This window comes from Euprymna scolopes, chromosome 28 (genome assembly GCF_053919585.1).
Source record: "Euprymna scolopes isolate OS-2025 chromosome 28, ASM5391958v1, whole genome shotgun sequence".
NCBI classification, from domain to species: Eukaryota; Metazoa; Mollusca; class Cephalopoda; order Sepiida; family Sepiolidae; genus Euprymna; species Euprymna scolopes.
This window is the reverse complement of record NC_136509.1, coordinates 28,083,439-28,109,895: the sequence shown is the minus strand read 5'-3', so window position 1 is coordinate 28,109,895 and position 26,457 is coordinate 28,083,439. Positions and strand designations below refer to the sequence as shown.

The following is a 26,457-nucleotide window of genomic DNA, read 5'->3' as shown; positions in this document are numbered from 1 at the left end:
TTATAGTCATACAATTTTGTATAACATACCCTCCCCAGCCCTATAAACGACCATCTTGCAAACATAGCTCAATGCATTCAATCCAAGCTCCTTGGCATTAAATTACTATCTTTTTTTTTTTTTTTTTTTTAACAAGAAGCCACTGCTCATTAAGGCTGAAAAGCCACTCATGGATAAGTGTTAATTTGTGCCAGGTGGTCAGTGAGACACCATTGTAATGATAGGCATTGGTGAACATTTGATTATTTAAGAGAAAAGCTTAAGAATAAATTGTTTACATTGAACTTGCAAGTGACCATGTTGTAGTCAGTTGGAAAGCAGCCCTGCATTATAGAATTTCATATATGGCAGTTCTAGGAAAGAAACTTCATAGAATTTTTGTCTGGATTTAGGCACAGATAGAAAGTAAGGGAAATTGTTGGCAGTGGTTATAGCTGAGGAGTGTTTATTGTGAATGTTTGACGGAGGGGTGGGAGGGTAACATAGATTGAAACTTAGTTGTACATTTGCAATGAAAATAATGATAGAGCAGAGATAGACTTGCAACGTTGCTTGATCCATTGCCAAAATCGTTGGAAAAATATTGGGATCGTTCTAGCATTCCAGAAAGTATGCAGCTAATTGAGCTTTTGATGTTAAAATGCTTTACAGGGAAGGTATAGATTAAAGTTCAGTTGAGCACCTGCCATGAAAATAACGATAGAGCAGAGATAGACTTGCAACGTCTCTCCTGTAAGAAAGAGGGAGGAAAGAGGCGAAAAGGGATATCGCTTACTAGATTTCAAAGCTGGTTTTGTACTCTGTCAAGGCAGGAGAGGTTGTTCTGAGTGGCATCTTAGGACATATTTGACGCTTATGCAGGTGGAGTATTGCATTAGGAGTGAGATACCCTTTGGAGTGGTGGAATGATCCAACCATTTTTCCAGCAACCTTAGCAAAGGATTTGACATAAGTTTTCCATTTCAAGTCAGGCATGAAGGTCAGTCCCACAAGCTTCTCAAAGCAAAGTGCTTCCTCAAGTTAAGATTCATTCCAATCAAGAGGGGACCAGAGTGTTGTTGGTGAAAAGATAGAAGCTTAGTTTTACTTGCATATTAAAGTTTGTAATAACCCTGTCCAAGACATCAAGAGGAATTTTCTTAGATTAATGTTCAAATGTATTCTTCAGTACAGTGGGGATTGTTAGCATAGACCAGAGGTTAGCAACCTTATGGAGCACGAGGGCCAAAAAAGCTATGTTGATTATAGAGGGAGGACCAAACAGCTTTGGCCATATTGTCATGGAGGACAGCAATGTTATTAAATATGTAAATAAATTTTCTGTGAATTTGGAGAAAAGTATTAAATATAATATGATTATATTGAATATATAAAGTCTCAAGTGTCACTATGGTTTGATTCATTTTATATCATGACCCGAGTAAAGTGGCAGGCCAAACAAAATTAACTCGGGGACCGTATTTGGTTGTCAACTCCTGCCATAGATCCTGTCTTTTAGGTATCCTCACATAAAATAATCCAAGGGAGGGAGGATAAGTCTGAAAAATAAGCAGACTAAGAATGGTCCAAATGACTTGAGATGAACCTTTCTTTAGCAAAGTAACAATATGGATATTTGTGTCAATCATCGGAGCCAAGGCGGGTGGCAATGATCGATTGATTAACGACATGGAATGACAACCTGAGTGTTCTAAGTTCTAATCCAGATCGTTCCACAAAAATTATTTCCACTTAGAATGTTGTCAACCTTCACGTGGTCTCCTTCATAATCCCTGATGTCTTTCTAGAAAGAATTCTGACAAGAAAAATACTGGGGAAACCAACGCCAACAACTTTTACTAAATTTCAAAATTGATTTTGTCCTTTAGCATGATAGAGTGTTCGATGCAGAAACTTCTTAAACGTGGCAGCAGCGTTCCATCTTTGGACGAATTTGACTCTTATGCAAGTACAGGATTGCATCAGGAATTCGGTACTTTCAAGAACGGTAGAATGATCGAACCATTTTACCAGAGACCTTACTAACAGATTAGTTAGCAATACATATTTGTTTCTCCTACTTTTTAAGATATCGAATGGCATAACTTAATATGGTAGAATGTAAAAAATATATAAATTTTCATTTTGCTAAATGCATTATTATTTAAAACTACATTTAAAAGAACTTGTATTTGATTATTCAAACTACTGTTCTCATCTTGAATGTTATTTTCACAATGTTTTGGTCAATGTAACCTCAAACCTTCTTCAGGGGTACATTGTTGAAATTGGGAATATGAACAAAATTTCTAACAGTACTCCTTACTAAATCTAGCAGTACTCCTTACTAAATCCATGGAAATAGCATGTTCTCATTCCATCAGTTACGACTGGGTAGAAATCCCAAGTAATTCACAACTGTATTTTGACTTTTGCCCACACTAAAGATTGAACCATCAACCTCCAGAAGAGTGTAACTTGCAACTGAATTTTAATAAGTACTTTATCTACTGCGCCAAAACGAAATGGTACTGGAAATATATTTTACTTACGTTCATCAAGAGATTCCATCGATTCACTAATGGTTTCACCAAGTCTAAAACAGAAACGAAAAAATACAGAGTTCTTTAATTGTAGTCATAATCTTTATAGTTAACATTTAAGGTTATCTTATTAGATTTTCAAACTCTAACCCAGGTAGAATTTAAGCTGATAGATAATTATTCTATATAAATAAAACAGATGTATGTATGTATGTATGTATGTAAGTGTGTGTGTGTGTGTTTGTGTGAGTGTATGAAAATATTTGGTGCTTGTTAAGATGGAGTCAACAGATCGTTTTTTTTTTTTTCAATCTGTTGTTTTAAGCAAAAACAATATTATATACTTAATTGTCATATTGAAAATAGTAACATATTAAAAAAAATTACCGAAATTCGAGTAGAAAGTTATTTATAGATAAAAGTAATTTTTACGGAAAATTAGGCAAAATTGCATTTTTCTTAATTGTTATAAAGTCGACAATAAAGAGTTCACACATAACTCAGAACACAAAATTTAGTTTACACCGACATATGCAGTCTATCGCGATACTTTTTTTTTTTAATCAAAAACACAATAGCAGTAGTAGTTCTACTCGAATTTTCGTAATTTTTCAATATATTACTATTTTTGACATGACAATTAAGTATGTCATATTGTTTTTGCTTGAAATAACATTTTAAAAAATCGATCTGTCGACTATCTTTACAAGTACCAAACATTTAACTGATAAACTCTTAAACTACTGATCACATAAAATTAACAGGAAGTAGTAATCATATATGAAGGATGGTTTATAATAAGTAAAATCTTTGTTTGGATGGATGAATAATGCACACAAGAATGTCAGCAAGTTAAAATGCAAAAAAATGCTCATTTCAACTTGCCAACATTTCTATTACTTTTGCGCATGGGTAAATTCATTCATAACATGAAATGGTTTAATTTTAAATCTTATCTACCTGTTGATAGCTCAAACCATAAGAAACATGACTGAAGTGCTAAATGTTTAGGTTTCAATTCTAGCTGATAGCTCTCAAGTCATTTTTTTTTTTTACTTTTGAAATCAGTACTATATATATATATATATATATATATATATATATATATTATTCAATATAGAATAAATCTGAAATCTGCATGAATTAAAATAGTTTTAAGTGTATTTTACGATTGGGCCATGCCGGATGCCCCCGCTAGTATATTAATCAAAATTATGAATGTCCAACAGTTTTTATTTTATTATTGTTCGATGAAAAGCATACACAAATCCAGCAGGACTGTCAATAACTGACGTCACACTCTTCTCTGCTTCTGATTTTGCTGGTGGTGTTTAGGAATAGTGTGAGAATTGTTTTAACATATCTTTGAGATAATCTCACAGATAAAAAATGAAGATTAAGATCCAGTGAGTGTGAAACCCATTCAAGATCACACTTCCTACTAATGAGACAATCACCAAAGTTCCCCCCAACCACTGCCATATCATTGAATAGCAATAAAACAGACTGTTGCATATGCAGGACTTCAACTTATTAGTACTAAATATGATTGGCTTGCAAAAAGAATTGTAAATTTTATTAACAATCGTATAGGTGAATGTTTTTTTGAGGGGGAGAGTTTATAGATAACATTTAAATATTAAAACACAGAGAGCATTTAAGCAGACAAATCAAACTGTTTCTGATTAGCCAATTTTTATTTGTTATTTTTGTACCATGTTATTTAGAATATAATATACACTGATACAATTATTTTCAAAAATTAATCTCACCTAAACAACTGATATGAAAGAAGAAGAATAGTTCATTCTTCTCTTTATTTAATTTTATTAAAAAAATAAAAGTTGTCTACTTTGCAACTACAATTGTTTCTTTTTCTGTGTAAGTTAAAAAAAACAAAAACAAATAAAAATTAAAAACTAAAATGACTTTACTTGGTCCCAGGTAATGCTAGATGAATACAGCTAAATAGAGGTGCATCAATTCAATTCATTATTTTTTTCAATTTTCTGAGAATTTAATCATTTTCCATTTAATAGAACTTTAAAAAAAAAAAAAAAACAATTTAAAAAAAACAATGTAAAAAAAAAAAAAAATTAGGGATGTTTGTATAGTATAATTTGATTCCAAATAAATGCATATTATGTAAGAACACTTTTGTAGCCATATGTAGAAATTAGTAAAAATTCCAAAAATTATGAAAAATGATAACATTGAAAAACAATTACAAGTACAAATAACAATAATAAAGTTTTAACACATTTGTTAAGTCCGAGTCCTTAAAATTCAAGGGAGGTAACTGATTTTTAACAATATTAAAACCTGCTTTTTTAAAATAGACAATGGCGAACCATTGATATTTTTTCCTTTTTTTGTACAAAAAAAAAAAAAATAAATAAATAAATAAATAATAATAAAAAAAAATAGTTCTAACAGATTTCCTCGGTCATTTTCCATAATTTTTATAAATTTTTACATGACATGAATATGTAATAACATTTTCATTCTTTCACAGCAAATCTTGTAAATTCTAATCTATATTTTATAGTTTTACTATTCTGCTGATTATGCAACAAAAGATAGCAAGCTCACCAATAGCATTATGCTCATCCGAATTGTAATTGCTGTGTGAAGGAATGCATCATTAGACCCTTAGGACAAGGTCAAAAGAGAAAAAGCAATAGGTGTTTTTAGACACGGTAATGAAATATAACAGTTAAAATAAAATAAAACCTTATTAAATAGTTGTTAATGAAAAATAATGTGCACAACAATTACGGATTATGGAGTAGAATTTTAATAAAAATAAAATGTATATGATCAGCGATTTTATAATGAAGTGACAACATTTGTCTTTATTTTAACAAAAAGGTTTGATTTGTCTCCCTTGAATCACTAAAATAGCGATGGTTGAGGTCGATGAAGATTAGTTCAATTTCTTTAAATAGAAAGTGAACTTTCGGTTTGCTTTTTTCAGCCTTGTGACTATTGCTTCCCTTGTTTTTTTCCTTTAGTCCTCACATTCATGAACAGTGTTTCTGCCAGAGAGGAAAGAATTACTGTTTTCTGAGGAAAGATTCTATCGATCTAACACTTATCGCTGTCTAGTTTTTGACCATCAAGTGGTATTTTTTTTTTAGTGGCTTCATGTCCTGTCTCAAGTTATTAACAAAAAAAAAAAAATTAAAAAAAAAAAAAAATAGCTGATCATTTTCTGTAATTTTTGGTGTACGCTAATATTTTTCAATAATAATGATTTCTTGAAGCTTTCCTGTCATTTTATTTTTAACTGTCATGCTTCGCTCTTTGGTGTACATCCCTAAGCACAAAATATCCTTTTTACGTAATATGCAAACAGTTACAAGACAATAAAACATGCAACTGAAAACAAAGATCTCTACAAGATCAAACTATTTTTTTTGAGTAAAATTTTAAAAGAAATCCAATAGTCTTCTAGTTATTTCACAATATTTCAGCCAACTTTTCCTCTAGATAATCAATGTCTCTATCCACTGTGCCATGGGCCCTGAAGGGTGATCAAGGTTGGATTTTTTAGTCTTCTAAATCCATGTTTATTTGTTATCTGATCTTCCATTGTTGGGCCTGTATTGAATGGTATATTATTTAATTGGAATTATTATCAGGATGAATAATTTGCATTAATCCAATTATTAATTGCGGACTATTTTATCCTCATCTTTTTTTTGCTGTTTCACAAAGTTTCAGCCAACTATTCCTCTGGCCATATTCAGGTGACAACCGCGACGGGATAGGAACGCCGAATCTCCTAACTGCATCCTCAGCAATTACTGCCTTCCATACATTTTCATTTTCACTCCTTCTCACTTATACTTCCTCAACACCTGAAGATCATTTGTAGACAAATCGAAAGCGCTCGTGACAGTGACAATTATGGAACCATTAATATTTTCGATTTTGATATAAAAAAGATTATATGGAAAATTGAAAAAATAAAAAAAAGAATCATATATATATATATATATATATATATATATATATACTTACTTTGAGTGAATGTGCTCTTGCAGCTCAGGGCCTTCATTCTCCTCGGCAATTCCTTGACTGAAAGGAAAGCAAATGGAGACACTTAGAAAATATGAAAAAAAAAAAACAAAAAAAAAAATTGCATCACAAATCAATCCATGTACAACAAACTATTTTAAATCAAGAGTTTACAACTGAAAGCCCACAAACTGTCTTTCTGCAACCCACTAAATCCCAGGATATCTAAATTTTTTACTATTATAACAAAAAAAAAAACAAGCGAGAATACACAAATTGAAAAGAAAAAACTATTTTATTCAACAAATTAAATATTGACTCTCCTATAAATAGGACACTTAGTACATGTAATATATTTTAGAAATCAAGTATTAGAAGTGGGAGAAGAAAAAAAATATGCAAAAAGGTTGTTCCCAAAAGAAAAAATTGAATGCACGCATGTAAAAACAAACATGGTGACCAGTGAAAACAATGGGGAATACATTGGATAATAAATGTCTTATCAAAATCTACTTGCCACCAACAATTTTAAATTTGACATTCATTCAAAAAAAAAAAAAAACAAAAAAAAAATATCTCTAAATATTAATTTTAAGCAGCAAGTCTTTAATTGGTACTCTATCACACTTTAACCAAAAACTTTAATAAAAGTATTTAAACCAAACTTATTTAATGGCTAGCATTTTATTTTTGAAATTAGGAAAAATCAATTATTCCAATCTACGGAGTCCTATTTTGGGAGGAACAAGCTCCCCAAAATGAGGCACTCTGAACTGATATTTTTATTAGCAAAAAAAAAAATCCATTTATTTAAATGTATTTTGTTTGTTTTGTTCCTTACATTAGAACTAACCTTACGTTTAAATAGTTTTATTAAAATTTTTTGTAAATATAAAAAAACACATTTTGCATAAAAAGTAAATCTTAGTCGTCAAAGTCCGAACACGTCTTATTTCATATTTATTTACAGAGATCACGTGCATGTCAAGGTTAAACTAGTGTTTATTGAAATCTGTTTTGCTTTTCTTGGTTCACTGGGCTCCTTATTCTTGCTTTGATCCTTTTTTTGCTTTGCAGAACGATCGGTGCATTTTACGTCAGGAAGCCAGTATCTTCAGATACCTTTATCTAGTAGCACCATGAATTTCAAGATTCCAACTTTTGCTTTTAGAAAGCCATTCTTAAAACGGGGAGGGGGGGGGCAGGACAAAAAAAGAACATTGTCTGCCAAGAGGTACTGGTCTGAAAGAGTAAATTAAAAAATTGCCTCTTACAACGTCATTTTATCAATTGCATTGAACTGTGTAACACAATATTATTTTCTGAGTATTTATTAATATTTATTGACTCATCTCATTTGGATCAGTTTTATATGTAAAATACAATGAACACTATTTTAATAGAAACGTTACTAAACTCATTTGTTACGTGCTATTATTTTTTGGTCAAAAAGCTAAAAAAAATTTTTATGCCATCTTGAAAAATATCTGTAAATATTAAATATTTCATTCTGTTAACAATAAAGAGGCTAAATGCTATCATAATTAAACTGTACGAAATCCTGTTATTATGGATCTGAGTAATTATTTAGCTCCTTTCCAGGAGGTCTAGGTCAAGTGTTGGTTTAATGAAAGTCTTCCTAATGGAATAAATTGGAATCAAATAGTTTGAATATATACAAGCAGAGTCAGGAGTTGAGACAGCGAGCTACAGAGAGAGCTAGACAGACAAAGAGAGTTGGAGCATTAGAGACAGAGCCTGTAATGGCCCTGTACAGGGGGAAAAGCAGAATCTAAACAAGCACGCAATCTTCCAACAGGAAAACATTTTTAATAAAGGCTGTCTGAAAATATAACAAAACTTCTGATTGCTTTTTTTATTTTTATTTTTTTTTATTCAATTTTCACCCCAAACAAGGCACAGTGCCATTTTGAAGCAGGGGGCTACTATTAGGGACTTAATTAGCGGGGTCATTATGAAGGGAGAAGAGTAGAAAGATGTTTGTTAACATTACACTTGAACTTCTGCATATCATTGCAGTTGGGAAAGCAGAATCCCGGAAGGGAGTTCCAAAGACCCGCAGTTCTGGGGAAGAAACTATTGGAGTAAAAGGCTTTCTTGCACCTAGGGATCTCTACTGTAAAGGGATGAGACTTCGTAGCTTGTCGGGTTTGTCGGGGGTAGTTACGTCGGGGAGGTACAAGTGTTTGCAGTTCGTCAGAGCATTCACCATTAAAGTATTTGTAGAACAGGCAGAGGGATGCAACATCTCGTCGATGGGACAGAGGTTGAAGCCTAGATGACAGTTCAGGACCTATCAGGTTGGCGACTCTCTTTTGAACCCTGTCCAGGAGTGAGAGACAAGCAGCAGATGCACCAGCCCAGATGTGACAACAGTACTCCATACATGGGCGAATGGTTGCCTTATAGAGGTATAGGATACTGTCAGGCGTAAGTAGTTTTCTAGCACGGTAGAGGGAGCCAACCTTCCTTGCAGCAGCCTTGGCAATGCTCTCAATGTATCTATTCCAGTTCATATTCCCTGTAAACGTTAGGCCGAGGAGTTTAAAAGAAGTACTTTCAGGCAATGTGTTCTTGGCCATTGCTATTGGTGGTAGAGAAGGTTTCTTGTAGTTATTGAAGGAAACAAGCTTAGTCTTAGCAGCATTGAATGTGACCAACCATTTTTGTCCCCATTCCACTATGGATTGGAGGTCATCCTCTAGTGTTTCTGCCATTTCCTTGGATATGTGTTCATTTGTTTTCCCCTCATATCTGTTATAGAGAGTGGTGTCATCGGCAAATATACCCATCTCTGAAACAATTTTATCAGGGAGGTCGTTTATGAATATCAGGAATAATAGAGGTCCAAGGATAGACCCCTGAGGTACTCCCGCATTTATGTCATATTGTTTGGATGTACGTCCGTCGAGGACAACTTTGATTTTTCTATTACTTAAGAAGGATTTAATTACATTATGAATTCTTCCAGTGATTCCATATGATCTAATTTTCCTTAGAAGACCATCGTGCCATACCCTGTCAAAAGCCTTAGATATATCAAGGGCCACCGCTCTACCCTCCCCTGTTTTATCCAATGAACGGTATATACGTTCAGAAACTACAGTTAAGATATCTGCTGTTGAACGGGCTTGCCTGAATCCATAGTTTGTCAGTCAAGAGTTTAGCAGCTATTAGGTGCTGGACTAGGGCTTGATTAACCAAGGACTCAAATATCTTGGCGAAAAGCGGGAGGAGGCTAATGGGGTGATAATTTAGTGGGTCAGTTCTTTCACCAGAATTCTTGAAGACTGGTACCACAGAGGCGGTTTTCCAGCAGTCAGGAGTAATGTTCATTTCAGTTTTGGTCAGTTCATCAACCAATACCCCCAGATGAATGAAAATAATGTTTTGCTGTTTGGCAAGATATAATTCCCCAGAAGATGTTCTGTTCCTTTATTGTTAAGGAAATGCTTGTTGATAAATTGTTATATGTCCTGTTGAACTGTATAAATATGTGAAATGTATATATGTAAACAGTTATATACACACTGCTACAAAGAACATCACAAAACACTTAGACAAAACGAAGAAACTCGATATACACTATGCAGTATATATCATTCAAACATGGTAGTGCTTGAATATATGGTCAAGTGGCAGTTTTAGTCATTTAGAACTGCTTTAAAGTTTCACTACTCACTCATTTTTCGACCAAATTTCAAACAATTATTACAGTTTATAGATCATCATCTCCGCTATATTTGGGGGGGGGGGTCAATTTTCGTTCAGTAAAACAAAAGTTATGAATTTACTAGTGTTAAAAAGCATAAAAATTCTTAATTAGGTGAATGACGCCTTTTATGACTGGCTTCCATAGCAACAATGTCGCTTCAGCGGCTACTGTTGCTACCAATTCACTGCTTGCGTGAAAAGAGAAGTAACAAGTGAAACAGAAAGAATGAAAGGGAGATAATTGGGAGGAATTTTATTGAAAGCAGACGAGTGCCGTACATTGTTATAACATGTGTATGTTATGCTTATGGGGGCAAACAAACAAAAAAAAAAAGCCTGAAGTTAAACTAAGAACAAGTGAATTTATTCGAAGCCTGAAAAATCATGAATCACAAAAAAAATGCGAGCATGAAAAGTAATATGACTAAGCTTAAACATGGAAAAGTAAAGGACTAGTTGTTAAAACTGGAAAAGAAAAGGACAAGATATTCTAGAAAAAAAATAGAAATTTTTAACTTAAAATATTGCAGCATTAAGAATTTTTTTTAATTCAATTTATAACATTATATAATCAATTCTTAAATGCTGCAATATTTTGAGTTATAAATTTATTAGATATTTTTTCTATATATTTTTCTTTTCTTTTCCAGTTTTAACAACTAGTCCTTTACTTTTCCATGTTTAAGCAGAGTCATATTACTTTTCATGCTCGCATTTTTCTTTGTAATGGGTGTGTGCGTATATATATATATATATATATATATATATATATATATATAGAGAGAGAGAGAGAGAGAGAGAGAGAGAGAAATCCCGCTATCCAACACACATTCATGAGCAGCTTTGATTTGAGCAGATATCTGCCTTTTTTTAGATATAGAAATAAATAAAAAACGGAATTCCACTAAAAAAACAGAGAATTCACACCCCTCTATTATAAAAAAAAGAAAAACAAAAAAATTAACGCAGGGTAGGGACAGCTAGTTTTGAACAAAATCCATTGATTTGTTTCATGCAAGACAAACTGGGATTTTCTGGACTTTATGACCCCTGCACCCCTAATTAATGCCACCCTCATCATTAGTAACCCCATTTACTGATGCTGACTGCTTCAGAACTACTGATCCTCTCCCTCATCACTTAATGGCTCACACGTGCCCCTTGAGTTTAAGACCCCCTCCCCCGTCTATTTAAGTCCTTAAGCAAAACTAGCAAAAATATGAGACCAGAGCTCCCACATTTTTGCTAGTATATTACTACCCCCCCTCTCCCTAGAAGGTAATCTGGGCTGATGATATAACCACAGAATCAAGTATTAAAGATTATACAATGGTACAATAGTATAGTTTCAGCTTCAGACAGACAGATACCAAATCTCCATTAGTAATAAATAATGTTATATTATGTAGTTAATATGATGTATATATGTTAGGATGGTTTCATGACGAACGAACATGTACTACACTGCCTCCTTCCAAATGAAGAGGGTAATGCCAGAGAGAATGATCCTAGGATAACAGAAGATACATTACACCCCACCCCCAAAATCGCATTTTGGTTTCTACTTCCCGCCGAAGACTAAACTTATGCCCCCTCCCCTCTCAGCCAGCAACTAGGCACTTTTCTACAAGGAGGGGGTCGCTTATTCGCAGATATTTTCGAAAGTCATCGCTTCTTTTTGATTAGCCTTAATTTAAACCTACGTCACTTCCGGTTCGGCGATGGATGCAACAGCAAAGACATCACATTTTTTTTTTCACATTCTTTTCCTCCTTTGCGGTATGGGTTCAAGCCTGCCTACTACCACTTTTTTTTTTTTTTTTTTTTGCTCAACACACCTCCAAACACTCGGGCAATGCCGGGCACCCAGGCTAGTTGATAATATGCATTAGAATAACCCAAACTACACATATTTCTTGTGATCAACTTTATAAAATAGATAGGTAGTATAGTTTGGAATGATGTGATTATTTAACAGGAATTAAGGAAAGATTTAAAATACTTCAGATATTAACTAAAATTATAAATTTATTAACTTACAAGATTTCTCACCTATTTCTTTAAGTTATTTTTTGGTTTGTTTTGGATTAAAAAAAAAAATTATTAGACAAGAACCGATAATTTGTATTATTTGGTTTATTCAGACTAATTCTCATCTTTGTGGTTATTCTCACAAAGTTCCGGCTAATGTAACCTCTGACCTCCAAGTGCATCTTGTCCAACTCGGAAATCTGTACAAAATTTCTGACAGAGCTCTATATTTAATCCATGCTGGGAACTTGTTATCATTCCATCAGCCATAAAAAGTTTGAAGTTTACATCAAATGAAATGTGGTGCAAATAACAACGACAAGGAGATCAGTTTTCCGAATAATGCAAGCAATGCCTATTCTTTCCTTTTTGTTTTTTGCTAACTGGTCTGATTATGAAGATAAAAAAAAATTTAAATGAAGAAATAACTGGATTTGGAGTCATCTGGAAGCATTTACGTCATCAACCACATTGAAAAACTATGATATGATGGCAAAACAGCTCAATGATTTTTCCATACGATACTTATATATATGGAGGGGGGGGGGAATAAAAAATTTAAAACTGTAAATTAAAATTTACAATTAAAATATATTATTTAACAGAATACTCCAAAAGCAATTTTCAAAGTCTTTATTCCGCAGAGTTTCAAAGAATGCCACTCTTGCTATTCTTCCATCAGAAGACAGTAAGAAATTAGCAAATTATAATCGTAGCAAAGCTAGAAATTTGCTGGTTGATGCATTGGATGAAACAATGATATTTGGTGATAAATTGTGAGTAAAACAGTTAAAATATATATATATATATATATATATATATATATATATATATATATACATGAAACAGTTGGAAAAAAAAACAGAAACCGGGAATAACTTTTTAGCGTGGGTAGTAAATCCCTCATTGGTAATCCGCAAGATGTATATATCTGAGTATTGTAAACAAAAAAACAAAAAAAATCTAAATAATATTTATAATGCAATACTATTTCTGCCACTACAAAACTAGGAGATTCATAGCTTAGTTTGTAGAGTACCATCTCTCAGTAACTGGGATGTCAGTTCCAAATCTCACGAGATCTAGCCACACTGATGAGTAGTATAGAAAACAAAAACAGACACACATACACAATATATGCAGTTAAAAAGTTGTATATATTATTGCCTTACAGTGCTGAAGTGTTATCATGAAAATAATGTTACTTCTTATAACAGCTGTGCCCTATTTTTTTTTTTTTAATCTGATCAAGATTATGGACCAACTTTTATAAATGCCCCCCCCCCCCCAACCGTTTCTGACCTTCAGGGTTCATCTCTATCAACTCTTCACGGCCTACAAACACTCCGCAAGTCATAGTCTATGTGCATGAGCAATTTACTAGGAATCTTATCAGAAGATTTGGGATCTACAGTACATGTAGACACAAATACTTGATTTTATTTTACTTACTTCTACCAAGGAGTCACCGCTTAACAAGTATAAAAGCAACTCAAGGATAAAGTTTAATGAGATGGTTCGCATTGTTAGTTGAATTAATAAAATCTTGAATGATGAATGGATAAAATTTGATTACTTAGAACGGTGGATTTACAAGCATTTGCTGACATTGATAAGATTTAGAGATAAGCCTGTTGTAGTCTACAAGATAGTAGTCCTGTAGCAATGTGTTTCCTAGATGAGAAGCTCTCGGAAATTCTGTTTGGCTTTTGGTACACATTGGAAGACAGCACTACTGCCAAGAACTTTCCTAAGAAGACGAGTTTTTGCTGTGAATGGAGAAGAACGAGGGATTGGAGCACAGCCAAGCACTCCATGGGGCTAGAGAAAGACTAGTGATGTCTGCGAGGAAAGAAGCTGAAGAGAAGAAATCATCCTCCATTAAATTTCAAAGACAATTTTGCAGTTAGTATGGAGAATGGATACTTGTAGTTTTATTTTGTCCGGGCACATTACAAAGTGGTGTTCAAAGAAATTGTATATTGAGTCACTTTAACAAAAAATAAACAATAAATAAAATAAATGAAAAGATAAACATTATTGCACATATTGGCATGTACTTAAATTCCATCAAATTACTCTTTGGGGGTGGGAGAAACTGGAAATCTGGGGAAACTTACTGTCATTCAGACTCCAGAGAAAATCATCAGTTTTTTCATTAGTGAGAAATTGGTAACAACTTGTTACAAAAACTACTACTAATACTATTAACAATACTACTAATACTATTAACAATACTACTAATACTACTACTACTAATAATAATAATGAAACTACTAAATAAAATGGAGGGACCATAAAAAAAACAAGAAGGAGGACAGTGAGGGATAAGGAGGGGGGAGGTGGATGAGGATAGGAAAGAATTGACAGAGCAGAAAGAAGTGGTGAAAAAAAATATTAAAATAATTTTTTTTTAAATAGAGAAAGGTGTTGTAAAAACAGCTATAGCACAAAAACGTTTGCAAATAAATAAATGTGTAACATAGATAAAATATAATATGAAGTATAATAATAATAATAATAATAATAATAATAAAAATAATAACAATAATAATAAAAAAATAATAATGATAATAACAATAATAATAACGATAATAATAATGATAACAATAATAATAACAATAATAACAATAACAACAACAATAATAAAAATAATAATAACAATAATAATAATAATAACAATAATAATAACAATAATAATAATAATAATAACAATAATAATAATAATAACAATAACAATTATAATAACAATAACAATTATAATAATAATAACAAAAATAATAACAAAAATAATAATAATAATAATAATAATAATAATAATAATAATGCAAAAAGAAATTTAAAAAAAAATGTTTTAGTTGTTGCAATTGATACTAAGATTTTCTCCATCCTGATTGAAACGCTATTCAAATTGGTTTCTCAAAAAATTAGAATTTTATTTTCTATATAAACTGGAGCTTTATTACCGAAGGGTGGGGGTGGGGGCGTCTATTGTTAAATGTTGCATTTTATCTGTAATAATAATTTAAAGAAAAAAAAAAATTCATGTAATGATCAAAGAGAGAGACGATGTGGGATGTGTGTAGGGGAGGGAGACTAATCATTCAGTCCTATTTAAATGCATGGCGGTGAACGGGGGGGGGGGGATTTGTGATACATGGCCAGCTAACCCAGTCAGAAAGACAGAAATAAAAACAAGAGTAACAATCACATGTTTTGTGATGTGATCACACAGGATATTATTTAACAAATCTCAGAGAAGGTCAGTACAAAGAATGGGAACTGGGGTGAGATTTATATAATCAAAAGGAATAATAATTTATATTAGATTTCTTAGTTGTTCTCAGAAACTACTGGGCCAATCTGGCTGAAATTTTGCATTAAATTGTTGTGTTAAATGTCGATGGTCTTTAGGTTAGATGCTGGCCTACAAAGTCACTGGGTTCAAATCTCTCGACTAGCAGTAATTATCACTTCCTACATTGTTGATCGCGAGAGCATGAATCAATAGTGTTTGTAGGGATAAAGATAACTGTTAATATATATATATATATATATATATATATATATATATATATATATAAACCAAATAATATTTATCTGATGCATTAGGTGTATCATAACTTTTTGACACCCCTAACAGAAAACTGCGAATAAAATATAAAAAAAAAACAAACTCCTAAATTTCTCTTTTAAAAGTGGATTGTTTGTTTTCTTTATGGATTATACTTCCAAAATAAGCTATTAAAGTTTTTAAAAAAATAATAGAAATATTATTTTTTAAGAAACAGTGTTTACAACGTGCCTGCGCGCGTTCATGCAGCCATGTTTTTTATATAATGAAATCAATTGAATTTTACGAGTTAATTTTTTTTCAATTTTTAAACTTTAAAAATCTATCAAAATTTTTCTATTGGTTCAATTTTTACGATATTTTCAGGGTCAATATGAAATTTTATGCTCTTTCCAATAAACCAAATATAATATTTTAGACAAACGTTTTTTTTTTTTAATTCACCCACCCCCATTTTCAAATGTCTATTAAAAAGTAAACAATTTATGCACCAAAGTTTTATATATCACAAATTGAAGATAAAAGATCAATAAATAAAGTATTCTAATTTAAAACAAAAAAAAGTGTTTTCTTTTTAAATTTACCTGTAAAATCCAAAGTAAAGTCACGTTAATTTTTTTTTTTTTTTAAGTGAAAGCTCATATGATGCTTACATAGTCAAGTAAATATCGGATGCTGATGACAATTTTTTCTATTTCATTCAATGTTTTCTTTTATTAGATATTAAAAAAAAATTCACTTGATAAAAGAGAAATAAAATATAATAATTAAAAACTCATGTATTTCATTAAGAGAGAAAAAAAAAATCAGTAGAGTGGGTTTGTTTTTAAACGGCAAAAACTATTAAGCGAATGTGTTCAGTTACCTACGGAAGCCCAAAATTACTAATTTTGGTTTACAGCACGCAATAGAAAGAGACATTGTAACGCTTAGCGCTACCGAATATTCAACGCAAAAAAAAGCAGATATTTGTCTCCCTTTATTTCAACTGTGAAAAACATCGGATCGCGTTTTTTTTTTTAAATGCTTGCTTAAGAAAGTGTTTTAAATAAAAAGGACATGTAATATAAAATATAAATATGGATAAATTCTTAATGAAGAATGGAAGTACCCATTGAATAGTATTTTTTTATAGGTAAGTGATTTGTTGAAATTTATATATATTTTTTATAATTGAAGTAAGTAAAATTTTGTTAATTTTCTTTAAATCTTTTTTAAAGAAAACCGATTTTAAAAAACAAATATTGCATAATTTGCTTTTAAACCTGTTATTTTTTTTTAATTTGGTCTTTGCTCCTTTAATTGAAACATACAAAATTAGGGTTTGAATTACATTTTTCAAGTTACTATAAACTTCGGAAACGCCTACTGATGTATTAAAATGTAAAAACATGAAAAGGTTAGCTAACTGGTTTCAAACCGCACTCGACAGAACTAAATCATGGTTAAGAAATTACGATTAAAAGATATCATGAAAAATGGAAAATATAGAAGGAGACAAAAGAAAGCAAAACAACCAAAGTTAAAAAATGGAGGGTGGGGTGGGGAGGGTCCAATAGAAAGCATATTAAATCCCAAAAGTTTTTTTTTCTCCTTACAAACAGCTCTCAAAGACCTAATGTATATATATATATATATATATATATATATATATACACTAACATATAAAAGGACCTTTGTGCATGAGTATGAATTTGTTCCCTATAGACTCCGAAACAGCTGGGCCGATCTTTATCAAATTTAATGCAAATGTACTTTTTGTATCTGGTAGTGTTCGTAGATAGATTTGGTATCAGAATATCTTTGAAAAATATCGATAATTGAAAAAATCCGATCAAAGAAGGAATGGACGATTTTGACCAAAGTTAACACCTTATACAGCCTAACATCACAAGTGCATTTTAGAAGCTTCATTGCCATACAAGCCAAAAAGCTCGGCAGATCAAATCAACAGTAGGTTCTTCGATAGGAAATGAATCTTTCTGTTTAAACCACAACTGAACCATGATACTTGACTTTTGCATACAAATAATTTTATAAAATCAACAGTAGGTTCTCTACAGTGCAATGCAGACTACAATGTATTGTGGATTAAGTCACTGTGGGGAAGCATGTGAAGCTTCCTCCCAGTGCACCGCAATGGGTCCTTAACTAGAGCTAGCAATCAATTAATTTGATTGAAAAATGGACGATTTTACTGATTTTGATGATAAAAATATGAGTGTGTGAAATATTCGTTGATCATCATTCAATCCCAAGCAATGTCGGTTCTACCTTCTAGTGTGTGTGTGTGTGTGTGTGTGTGTATATATATATATATATATATATATATATATATATATATATATATATAACTCATTGGAAGTGGTCTACTATAAAAAAAAAAAAAAAAAAAAAAATGTACATATTGCCAAGGCACTACCTCTCTCGGTAAAAATCGGATTTTAATCAATAAACAGATGCCATCTATCAAACTAGTTAGTATAGATTTGTAAGCCGGCCCTAACCGGTTGTTACCTAATACAACAGAAAGTGTGTTGGTAGAGCCGGGGGGGGGGGTAGGGGGGGTCGGTGTAACCTAGCAACATGGCTAAAATCATTATTATGATAAGGGTAGACGAAGATGAGAACAAATAAAATGAGGGTGGACAATACTCGGTTCCATCATAGAAAAAGGACACGTGCAAAGAATGAAATGATACCTACATACAAGTCACACCATAAACCCGAAGAGGGTGATTTGCCCAACAAATACAACCAAAGTCTATGGAATCGACAATACAGTTTCAACCCTATTAGATCTATTTGTAGTCATTTACACTTTACTACAGGCAAAATGTGAAAATTACGGGTGGAAGTAGGGGTAGTATGCAGAGGAAAGGAGGTGATAGAGCCGGTGGCTTCTGCGTATCTAAATTTGTGGGGAGGGTAGTTATTAAAATTATCTCACGTTCTCATATTTCAATACTAGGATTTATACTAGATTTTTTAGGACATACAATCAAAGCGTTGACCATGGGCATTATCAGATCAATGCACATCACTGGGAGGTGGAGAATAAGTGTCCTATATGAATTGCCAATTTCCCACCGACCAATGATAGGTAAAACAGCAACTTGCATTCAATTAATCATTTACAATGACTATTGATTCAGCATTAAATAATCTAAAATAAAAAGGTTGGTATGCCATAAAAAAACATAAAATGTCACATTTCAAAACAAAAGATTAAAGTTTTGTTAAATTCAAAATACACTTGTGATTATATCCTTTTTTTAGGTAGGCATCATCTTCTTAGTTTAAATAATCTTCTTTGTTGAGGTCATCTTTTAAATTTCAAATAGCAAAATACTACTCATCTCCCTTCCTAATACCCCGCAAATTGTCCCTGATAGTAGCCCCCTACTTCAAAATGGCACTTGCCTTGTTTTGGGTGAAGATTGAATAAAATAACACAGGCACAGAAGGACAATTCTATGAAATCTCTTTAAAAATTTAAATGAAAGGTAATGCATATTTGTAAATTAGCTTCCTCTATAATAAAGACCAATGAGTATCTGTTTATATATATATATATATATATATATATATATATATATATATATATATATATACACACACACACGCACACAAATACATATTGGTCTTTATAATAGTGGAAGATAACTTACAAATATACATTACTTTTTATTTTAATTTAATATTTCCATATTAATATTTCCATTAAAAATTTAATTTAATATTTCCATATTAATATTTCCATTAAAAAGTTTTTTTTATTCTTAAAGTATATATATATTTATATATACACACACACACACACAAATGCCTATAAATTTGGCTTTTTTTGTATTGATATTCATATCAAAAATCCTTTTTTCTATTTAATTAAAAAGAAAATGCAACTTATATATGTGGCGTAGAATTGCTACCACTAGCAAAAGATCTAGCTAATTTGCATATTCTTTTAAACATTCATTTTGATTAATTCCCGATTAGTTTTTTTCGGTTTTCTTATGGGACTAGCGAGGGGTACCCGGCGTTGCCCGGGTGTTTTTCGGGGTATGTGAAAAAAACCCGAAGCGTTGACGACGCGCAGTTGGAAAACAGTAAAGTGTTAAAAAAACAAACATGTGCGCGTTTTTGATTGACGTGACGGCGATAGGTATTCAGCAGTTACGATTTTGTGCGGGACAGTTTTGAATAAATCGGTTTGTTTGTTTTTAAAAACCCGCACCCTGTTTATTAGGAGGAGCGAAATGAAAGCTACAGTCTGATATGACGAAGTCGACATTGAACAAAACTGGCTTTCGGCGTGTGATTAGAGTCGAGTTTCGCTTTTTTTTATACCGAAAACCGAATGTAACGCGTGCCAATGCGGGAAATGTGGAATAATTAAGGTTTGAAAGTCAATAAAATTAAATAGATGGGCGAGCTGCGTGGATAACTCTGAGATATTACAATTTATAGATGATATAAAAAGTTTTAAGTTGTGAAGCGAGCAAGCGCTTCTTTGAAAGAAGCCTTTCGTGGACATCGAGGAAAAACGAACATACATACACACATACATTTTCGCTTTTATATATATAGATGATCATATTACGTGTAATTATATTAATGCAGATATTCTAGATGATTAATACTTGCGTAATATTAGCGTAAAAAGTTTATAGTAAACACAAAACTTTTTCCATATATATTTATGTATACGTATATATTTTTGTTTAAAAAATTTTGCCTACCAAACTCCTCCTAGAGTTTTCGGTCTACAGACATGAAACTTCATATATAAGGTATTTGAGACCATGCGAAACTTTATATTTGGATTTTAGCCTGGGAAAATCGGTATAAAAGTATGAAAATTACAACAAAATGAAATTTGCCAAGTGAAGGTCGAACACCGGCATTATGAATATGCATGCATAATACTAGCTATTGGTTCATGTTTTAATTTTTAGCCTTGCAGCAAACATGTCTTTATAGCTCGGCGAAGGCAAAAAATAAATTGAGAAATAAACGTTTTAGTTTCGATTCTCTGTGGTACCGCACCTTTTTTTTTTTTTTTTTTTTAAACTTTTAAAATCATTACTATATATAATACAAATAAATGCAAAATATCATATTTAAGTGTATTTTATGACCGGGCAATGCCGGGTGCCTACTAGTATGTATGTGCGTATATATATTTTAATGGTGGGAAGATTGCAATATCTTTCCCGGATTCTGATTCTTCTTAAATTTATAAATATACAGTGTCTTTTTCTTTCCTTTTTTTTTTTTGCCTTACGTAGGCAAACCCACATAAATATAGATATATTTTAGCAAATGTAAAAATATGCTTGTTGGGTTGATCTATAGATTTTAGTTTTACTGATAATTTAAAATCAATATTTATCATTTAATTATTAATATGAACTGTGGAAAATTAAGTTTGAAACAAATAAAATAATAAAATTAATGGTTTTGACATCGAAAAATAGATATAATTTTTTCTGATTCCAATACCGATACCACCAAAAGTTCCGATTCCCGATCAATCGTCTCAACACTAATATATATCAAAATATGTATTCCTATCCCCTCTATCTTGTCACAAAAAAAAAAAAAAAAGTCATAAAAAAGGAGATGCGAGGAAGTGAGAAAGCAAATAACTTTGACAACCATCTCCTTCTAAAATTTATTAAAAATATTTCCTCTAAATAAAATGACAGGTGTTTTTTTTTTTGTTTCTCTTTTAAACTACCAGAAATGATAATTTATATGAAAAACTAAATTATTTATGATTCTACGATTGCACATTAGTGAAAACATTGACAAAGCATAATTTCTCCCCCCATCATTTTTTTTTTTTTTTACAAAGCAGTCACTACTTATCCAAGCCCAAAGGCCACTCAAGGATAAAGGTTAATGAGTGTACAGTAGTCAATGGGACAATGTCATAGTAATCGTTAGTAATGGGAATTAGGCAAAATGAATTACTTAAGGGGACGGCTCATTAAGAACTTGTTCATGTTGGACTTGAAGACAACCATATTGTAATCAGTTGGAGAGCAGGAAAACGGAACAGAGGTCCACAGGTATGCAGTTCTAAGGAGAAAGCTTTGTTCATGGAATCATCGTTTAGGTTTAGGCACAAATAAAGAGCGGGGGGGAAATTATTGATATTAGTTTCAGCTACACGAGTGTTTTTCGTGAAAGTCAGACCAAGGGGAGTCATAGATTGGAGCTCAGATGAGCACTTGCTGTGAAAATAATGATAAAGTAGAGACAGGCTCGTAACGTCCCTTCTGTGGGAAGAGATTGCAGGGGGGGGCATCCCCCACTAGACGACAAAGTCTATTTTGAACTGTCAAAGAAGGATGTACTCTAGTATTAAAATAGTTTGTTTTAATCTAGCATGTAAAGTTATGTTCTGAAATTTTAAAAGTTGGACCTAAATAGCATTTAATTTGACATGCTAAAGTTTTGATACTCACTAGTCAATTTTCATTTGTTATTGTTATACCATGTTATTAGCAATGTAACATTTTACTACATACAATTCATTGACAAAAGCATTAAGTCCTACCCGGATAACTGCTAATATGAAACATTTTTAAATTATATAACAAAATAAGCAAGGGGAATAACTCAATTTAATATGAAGAGTTATACTCTTTACCCTCATAACTAAAAATGTATTTCTTTTTAAGATAAAAAATGTGCAAACATGAAAATAAAATGATTTCAGTGTATCCTGGGCAACGGCTGGTGGGTGCAACTAGTTTTTAATTAAAAAAATAAATAAAAATGTATTTAATACTTTGAGTTGCTTAATTATTAAAGTTTTAAAGCCCCAGTAATATTACACAACACTTAGATCTCTATTAAAAACTATTAGATAAGTTATGGTATGCGTGTCTTTCTCGCCTGTACGTAAAATATAAAGCCTCTAGATTAAAATAGTTAAGTAAAGTATAACTATCAAAAGGCAACGAAGTTTATTAATATTATTAAGGCCATTCCAAAAGTAATGCCTCCTATTTTTTTTATTCTGCCCTGAATGGATCAGAGGGGATTGCAAATTGCATTGTTATGATGACTGAACTTATGCATTCATCACCTAAAAGTTTCATCTCTGTTGCAGATATTGATGGTGTTAGACTCTAAGAAAGCAACGCCTGTCATGAACAGGTGTCAGAAGAAGAGATACATCATTGAATTCCTGGCAAATGTGTATTGAGAATAGTGGTAACTATGATAAGAAAAAAAAACAAACTCTGCAGCACAAAATGTCACTCGTTTTATTGATATCACTCCTGTCTTTGTAGTACTTCAACTGTTTCAGTTAAAAAAAATAAAAAATAAAAAAATAATAAAAAAAAAAAACTTTACTGTCTGAACTACCCTCGTAGCAATTTCAACTGCAGTAATAAAGATTACAATAGAATCGTGACAAAACCTCAGTAAGTCTGGGTCGAGGGGGACCAGCTGTCTACTGAGCAAGATAACAAAGCCTCGAGTTCATTCATGGATGCATTTATGACACAAGACGTGCACCAGCATCAGCAGCAGCTGTGGATCACTAAGCAACTTAAGTCACCCGCTGAGTGCGATATCAACTGATGATCAATAACAGCATAAAGCCAGCCGAACTGCTCTCAAATGGGGACGCCACCGCATCCCCCATAACCACCAGTGTGTGTCAACCCACCCTTGCTCACCACAGGAAGATAGTCATGACCTTTTGATTTGGGGGCAGAGAGAAAGATCTCAGATATCAGTAAAATTTGCAGAATATAAATCTAACAGCAGCCATTTTAAGTTACACACACACTTGAGTTGTATGTAGAAAACAGTGTCTCCTTTGTTTTGCATTTTGTACATATTAATCCCACAAGGGCGGGCATGATCTTGGCCTTTTGATGAGGAACGGAGTGGCCCTGAAGTAAACATGGTATTATTGTGACTGATGATTTTAGTTAGGAGTAGGATAGACATTTTATAGTCATGGTGACAAAGGATGACCAATGATACCCACATTTTGAATGGCCTTGTGCCTAATTTGTTCAAATGTAAATTTTTATATCTTCTGCCAACAAATATTGCAAAGTGTAGTATTTGTTCTGATACAATTCATCTTTTCTGTCCTCAGTCAGTGGAGAAGAAATCCTTCTAGACCGAAACAATTAAAAAATAAATAAATAAATAAAATAAAAAAATAATTTTTTTTTTTTTTTTTGCTCCAATCAAGCGTTCTGTGCATCATGAGTAAGTTGCTGGAATCTGTGTTAAATAGAGAAGTGATCAACCATCAAAAATAACCTTAGTGACACGCAATATGGTTTCCGTTCTGCTAGATCTACAGCAGATGTGCTTACAGCTATATCTCCTAGGATTAGCGAATCTCTTGATGGAGGCTACCTTTCTAGGGCAATTGCTCTTGACATATCAAAGGCCTTTGATAAAGTATAGCATAAAGGTTTACTTCACAAGATCTTCAGCTACGGTATAGCTGAACATGTCTTCTCGATTATTAAATCCTTTCTCTCTGATAGGTTCATAAGTGTAGTGGTTGATGGGCAGAAATCACAAGCTCACAGTATTAATGCTGGGGTCCCTCAGGGGTCCATCCTGAGCCCAACTCTCTTCCCGGTCTACATTCATAATCTTCCAAATCACATCCTTACATCATTTGTAGACATTTATGCTGATGACACTACTATCTATGGTAGCACATCTAAGACTGTAAATGAGCAAGTTCTCTCTGATTCTCTCTCCTCTGATCTTGAGCAAGTGGTACAATGGGGAAAGAGGTGGCTTGTTACTTTCAATGCATCTAGAACCAAGCTTTTATCTTTACATTATCAACGCTCTGATCCTCATCTGGCATCAATTGAAATGAATGGCTCTCGTCTTGGGGAGGCCTCATGTTTTGACAAGCTTCTGGGCTTGACCTTTACTCTTGATCAGAAATGGAACACACATTAAATCCGTTGCCAAGGCCACCGGAAAAATGGTGGGATCCTTCTATCAATCCAGTAAATATCTCATTACTGATGCAATTCTCTATCTAGATAAGAGCCAAGTATGTCCAAGGATGGAGTACTGTTGCCACATCTAGGCAGGAGTTGCTAGAAAGGATTTATTCCGCCTTGATAGAGTTCAAAATAGACTTTATAACCTCGTAGGGGATGTCCTTTTCTCTTCTTTGCAACCTCTTTCTCACAGAAGAGATGTTGCGAGTTTGTCTCTGCTTTATCGTTATTTTCATGGCAAATGCTCGACTGAGCTCCAATCTATGGTCCCCCCCCGCCAAACTTTCACAAGAAACACTCGTCTAGCAGAAAACGCTATCAATAATTTCCCCCCACTCTTTATCTGTACCTAAACCTAAACGTAGATTCCATGAACAAAGCTTTCTTAGAACTGCACACCTATGGAATTGTCTTCCATTTCCCTGCTTTCCAGCTGACTACAATATAGTTGTCTTCAAGTCTAATGTAAACAAGTTTTTGATGAGCCGTTCCATATAAGTTAACAATTTTATTGAATTTCCATTACTAACGATTACTTTATTGTCCAATTGTCTACTGTAAACTCTTTAACCCTTATCCTCGAGTAGCCTCTTAATATTGATAAGTGGTGATGCCTTTGTAAAAAAAAAAAAAAAAAAAAAAAAAAGATGGATCTTTCTCTTGACTGTCTTATTTTGTCCTTGCAGGAAAGTAAGTAAATAGAGACTTGCTTGGCCTTTTGGCTATAAGCAAGGTGTAGTACCTGTTTTGATATGACACTATCTTTTCTATCTTCGGTCAGTAAAGGAGAGAACCTAGATTGAGGCATTTTTTTTAGTTTCTGACATAATTTAAATTGCCTCTTTTTCGGGAACTAGACTGTCTCAACAATTGCTTAGAATTTAGAATTGCTTAACAACTTCTGTTTAATAACAATGCAAGTCAAACAAACTGATATCCTTTTTGTATTATTCCGACTACAATTATCGTCTTGGTGGTTAATTTCATGTTTCAGCTGATGCAACCTCCAACCTTCAGATGCATTTTATAGTAATAAGCTGTAAGCTGGGAGACTATTTTCCCCCTTCAAAGTAAACAAAGTCTCGGCCATTTCCGACAACCTTTTCTTCCTGTTGACTGCGGTACGTTGCTAGTCCTGTGCAATTCTAGGATGCCCACGCTACCACATTTTACCTTATCTCTCTCTGAAAAAGAGGTTAGTTTATTGCTAATCGCCAGAGGCACCTCTACTGGGATATGCTGACAAGACTGTCTAAGCATTTATTACAGACTAAACTACTCCTTCACTGGAGTGGTAGGTTTTCAATCGAACTTTCCGACCCTCATGAGAGGAAGATAATTCATACGAGAATAGTTCACATGGACACATGGTGCCATGGATAAAAGTGTTGATTAGCAAACAGTTCTAAATGACAGTCTAAGGGAGGTTGAGGATTCAATTGCTAACACGGATTATAATCTATAATATAAATCTCACCTGACTGTTTAAATGTATGTCTGCCTAAAACTTTCGACAGAGGTGACAGATTTTCACAAGATCGGACGACAAATATTG

At 32.8% G+C, this 26,457-nt stretch overlaps 1 protein-coding gene across 28 annotated transcripts in view; it reads right to left on the bottom strand.

The window, feature by feature from the left end:
* Positions 1-26,457, bottom strand: part of LOC145249540 (uncharacterized) — a 917,547-nt gene that overhangs the window by 79,591 nt on the left and 811,499 nt on the right. For all 28 annotated transcript variants that reach the window (XM_080111167.1, XM_080111174.1, XM_080111165.1 and 25 more), the window contains 2 exons: positions 6,549-6,605; positions 2,532-2,575 (listed from right to left, as the gene is read on the bottom strand). In XM_080111167.1, coding sequence (XP_079967293.1) covers positions 2,532-2,575; positions 6,549-6,605 — 101 coding nt within the window. The remainder of the gene's footprint in view (positions 1-2,531; positions 2,576-6,548; positions 6,606-26,457) is intronic.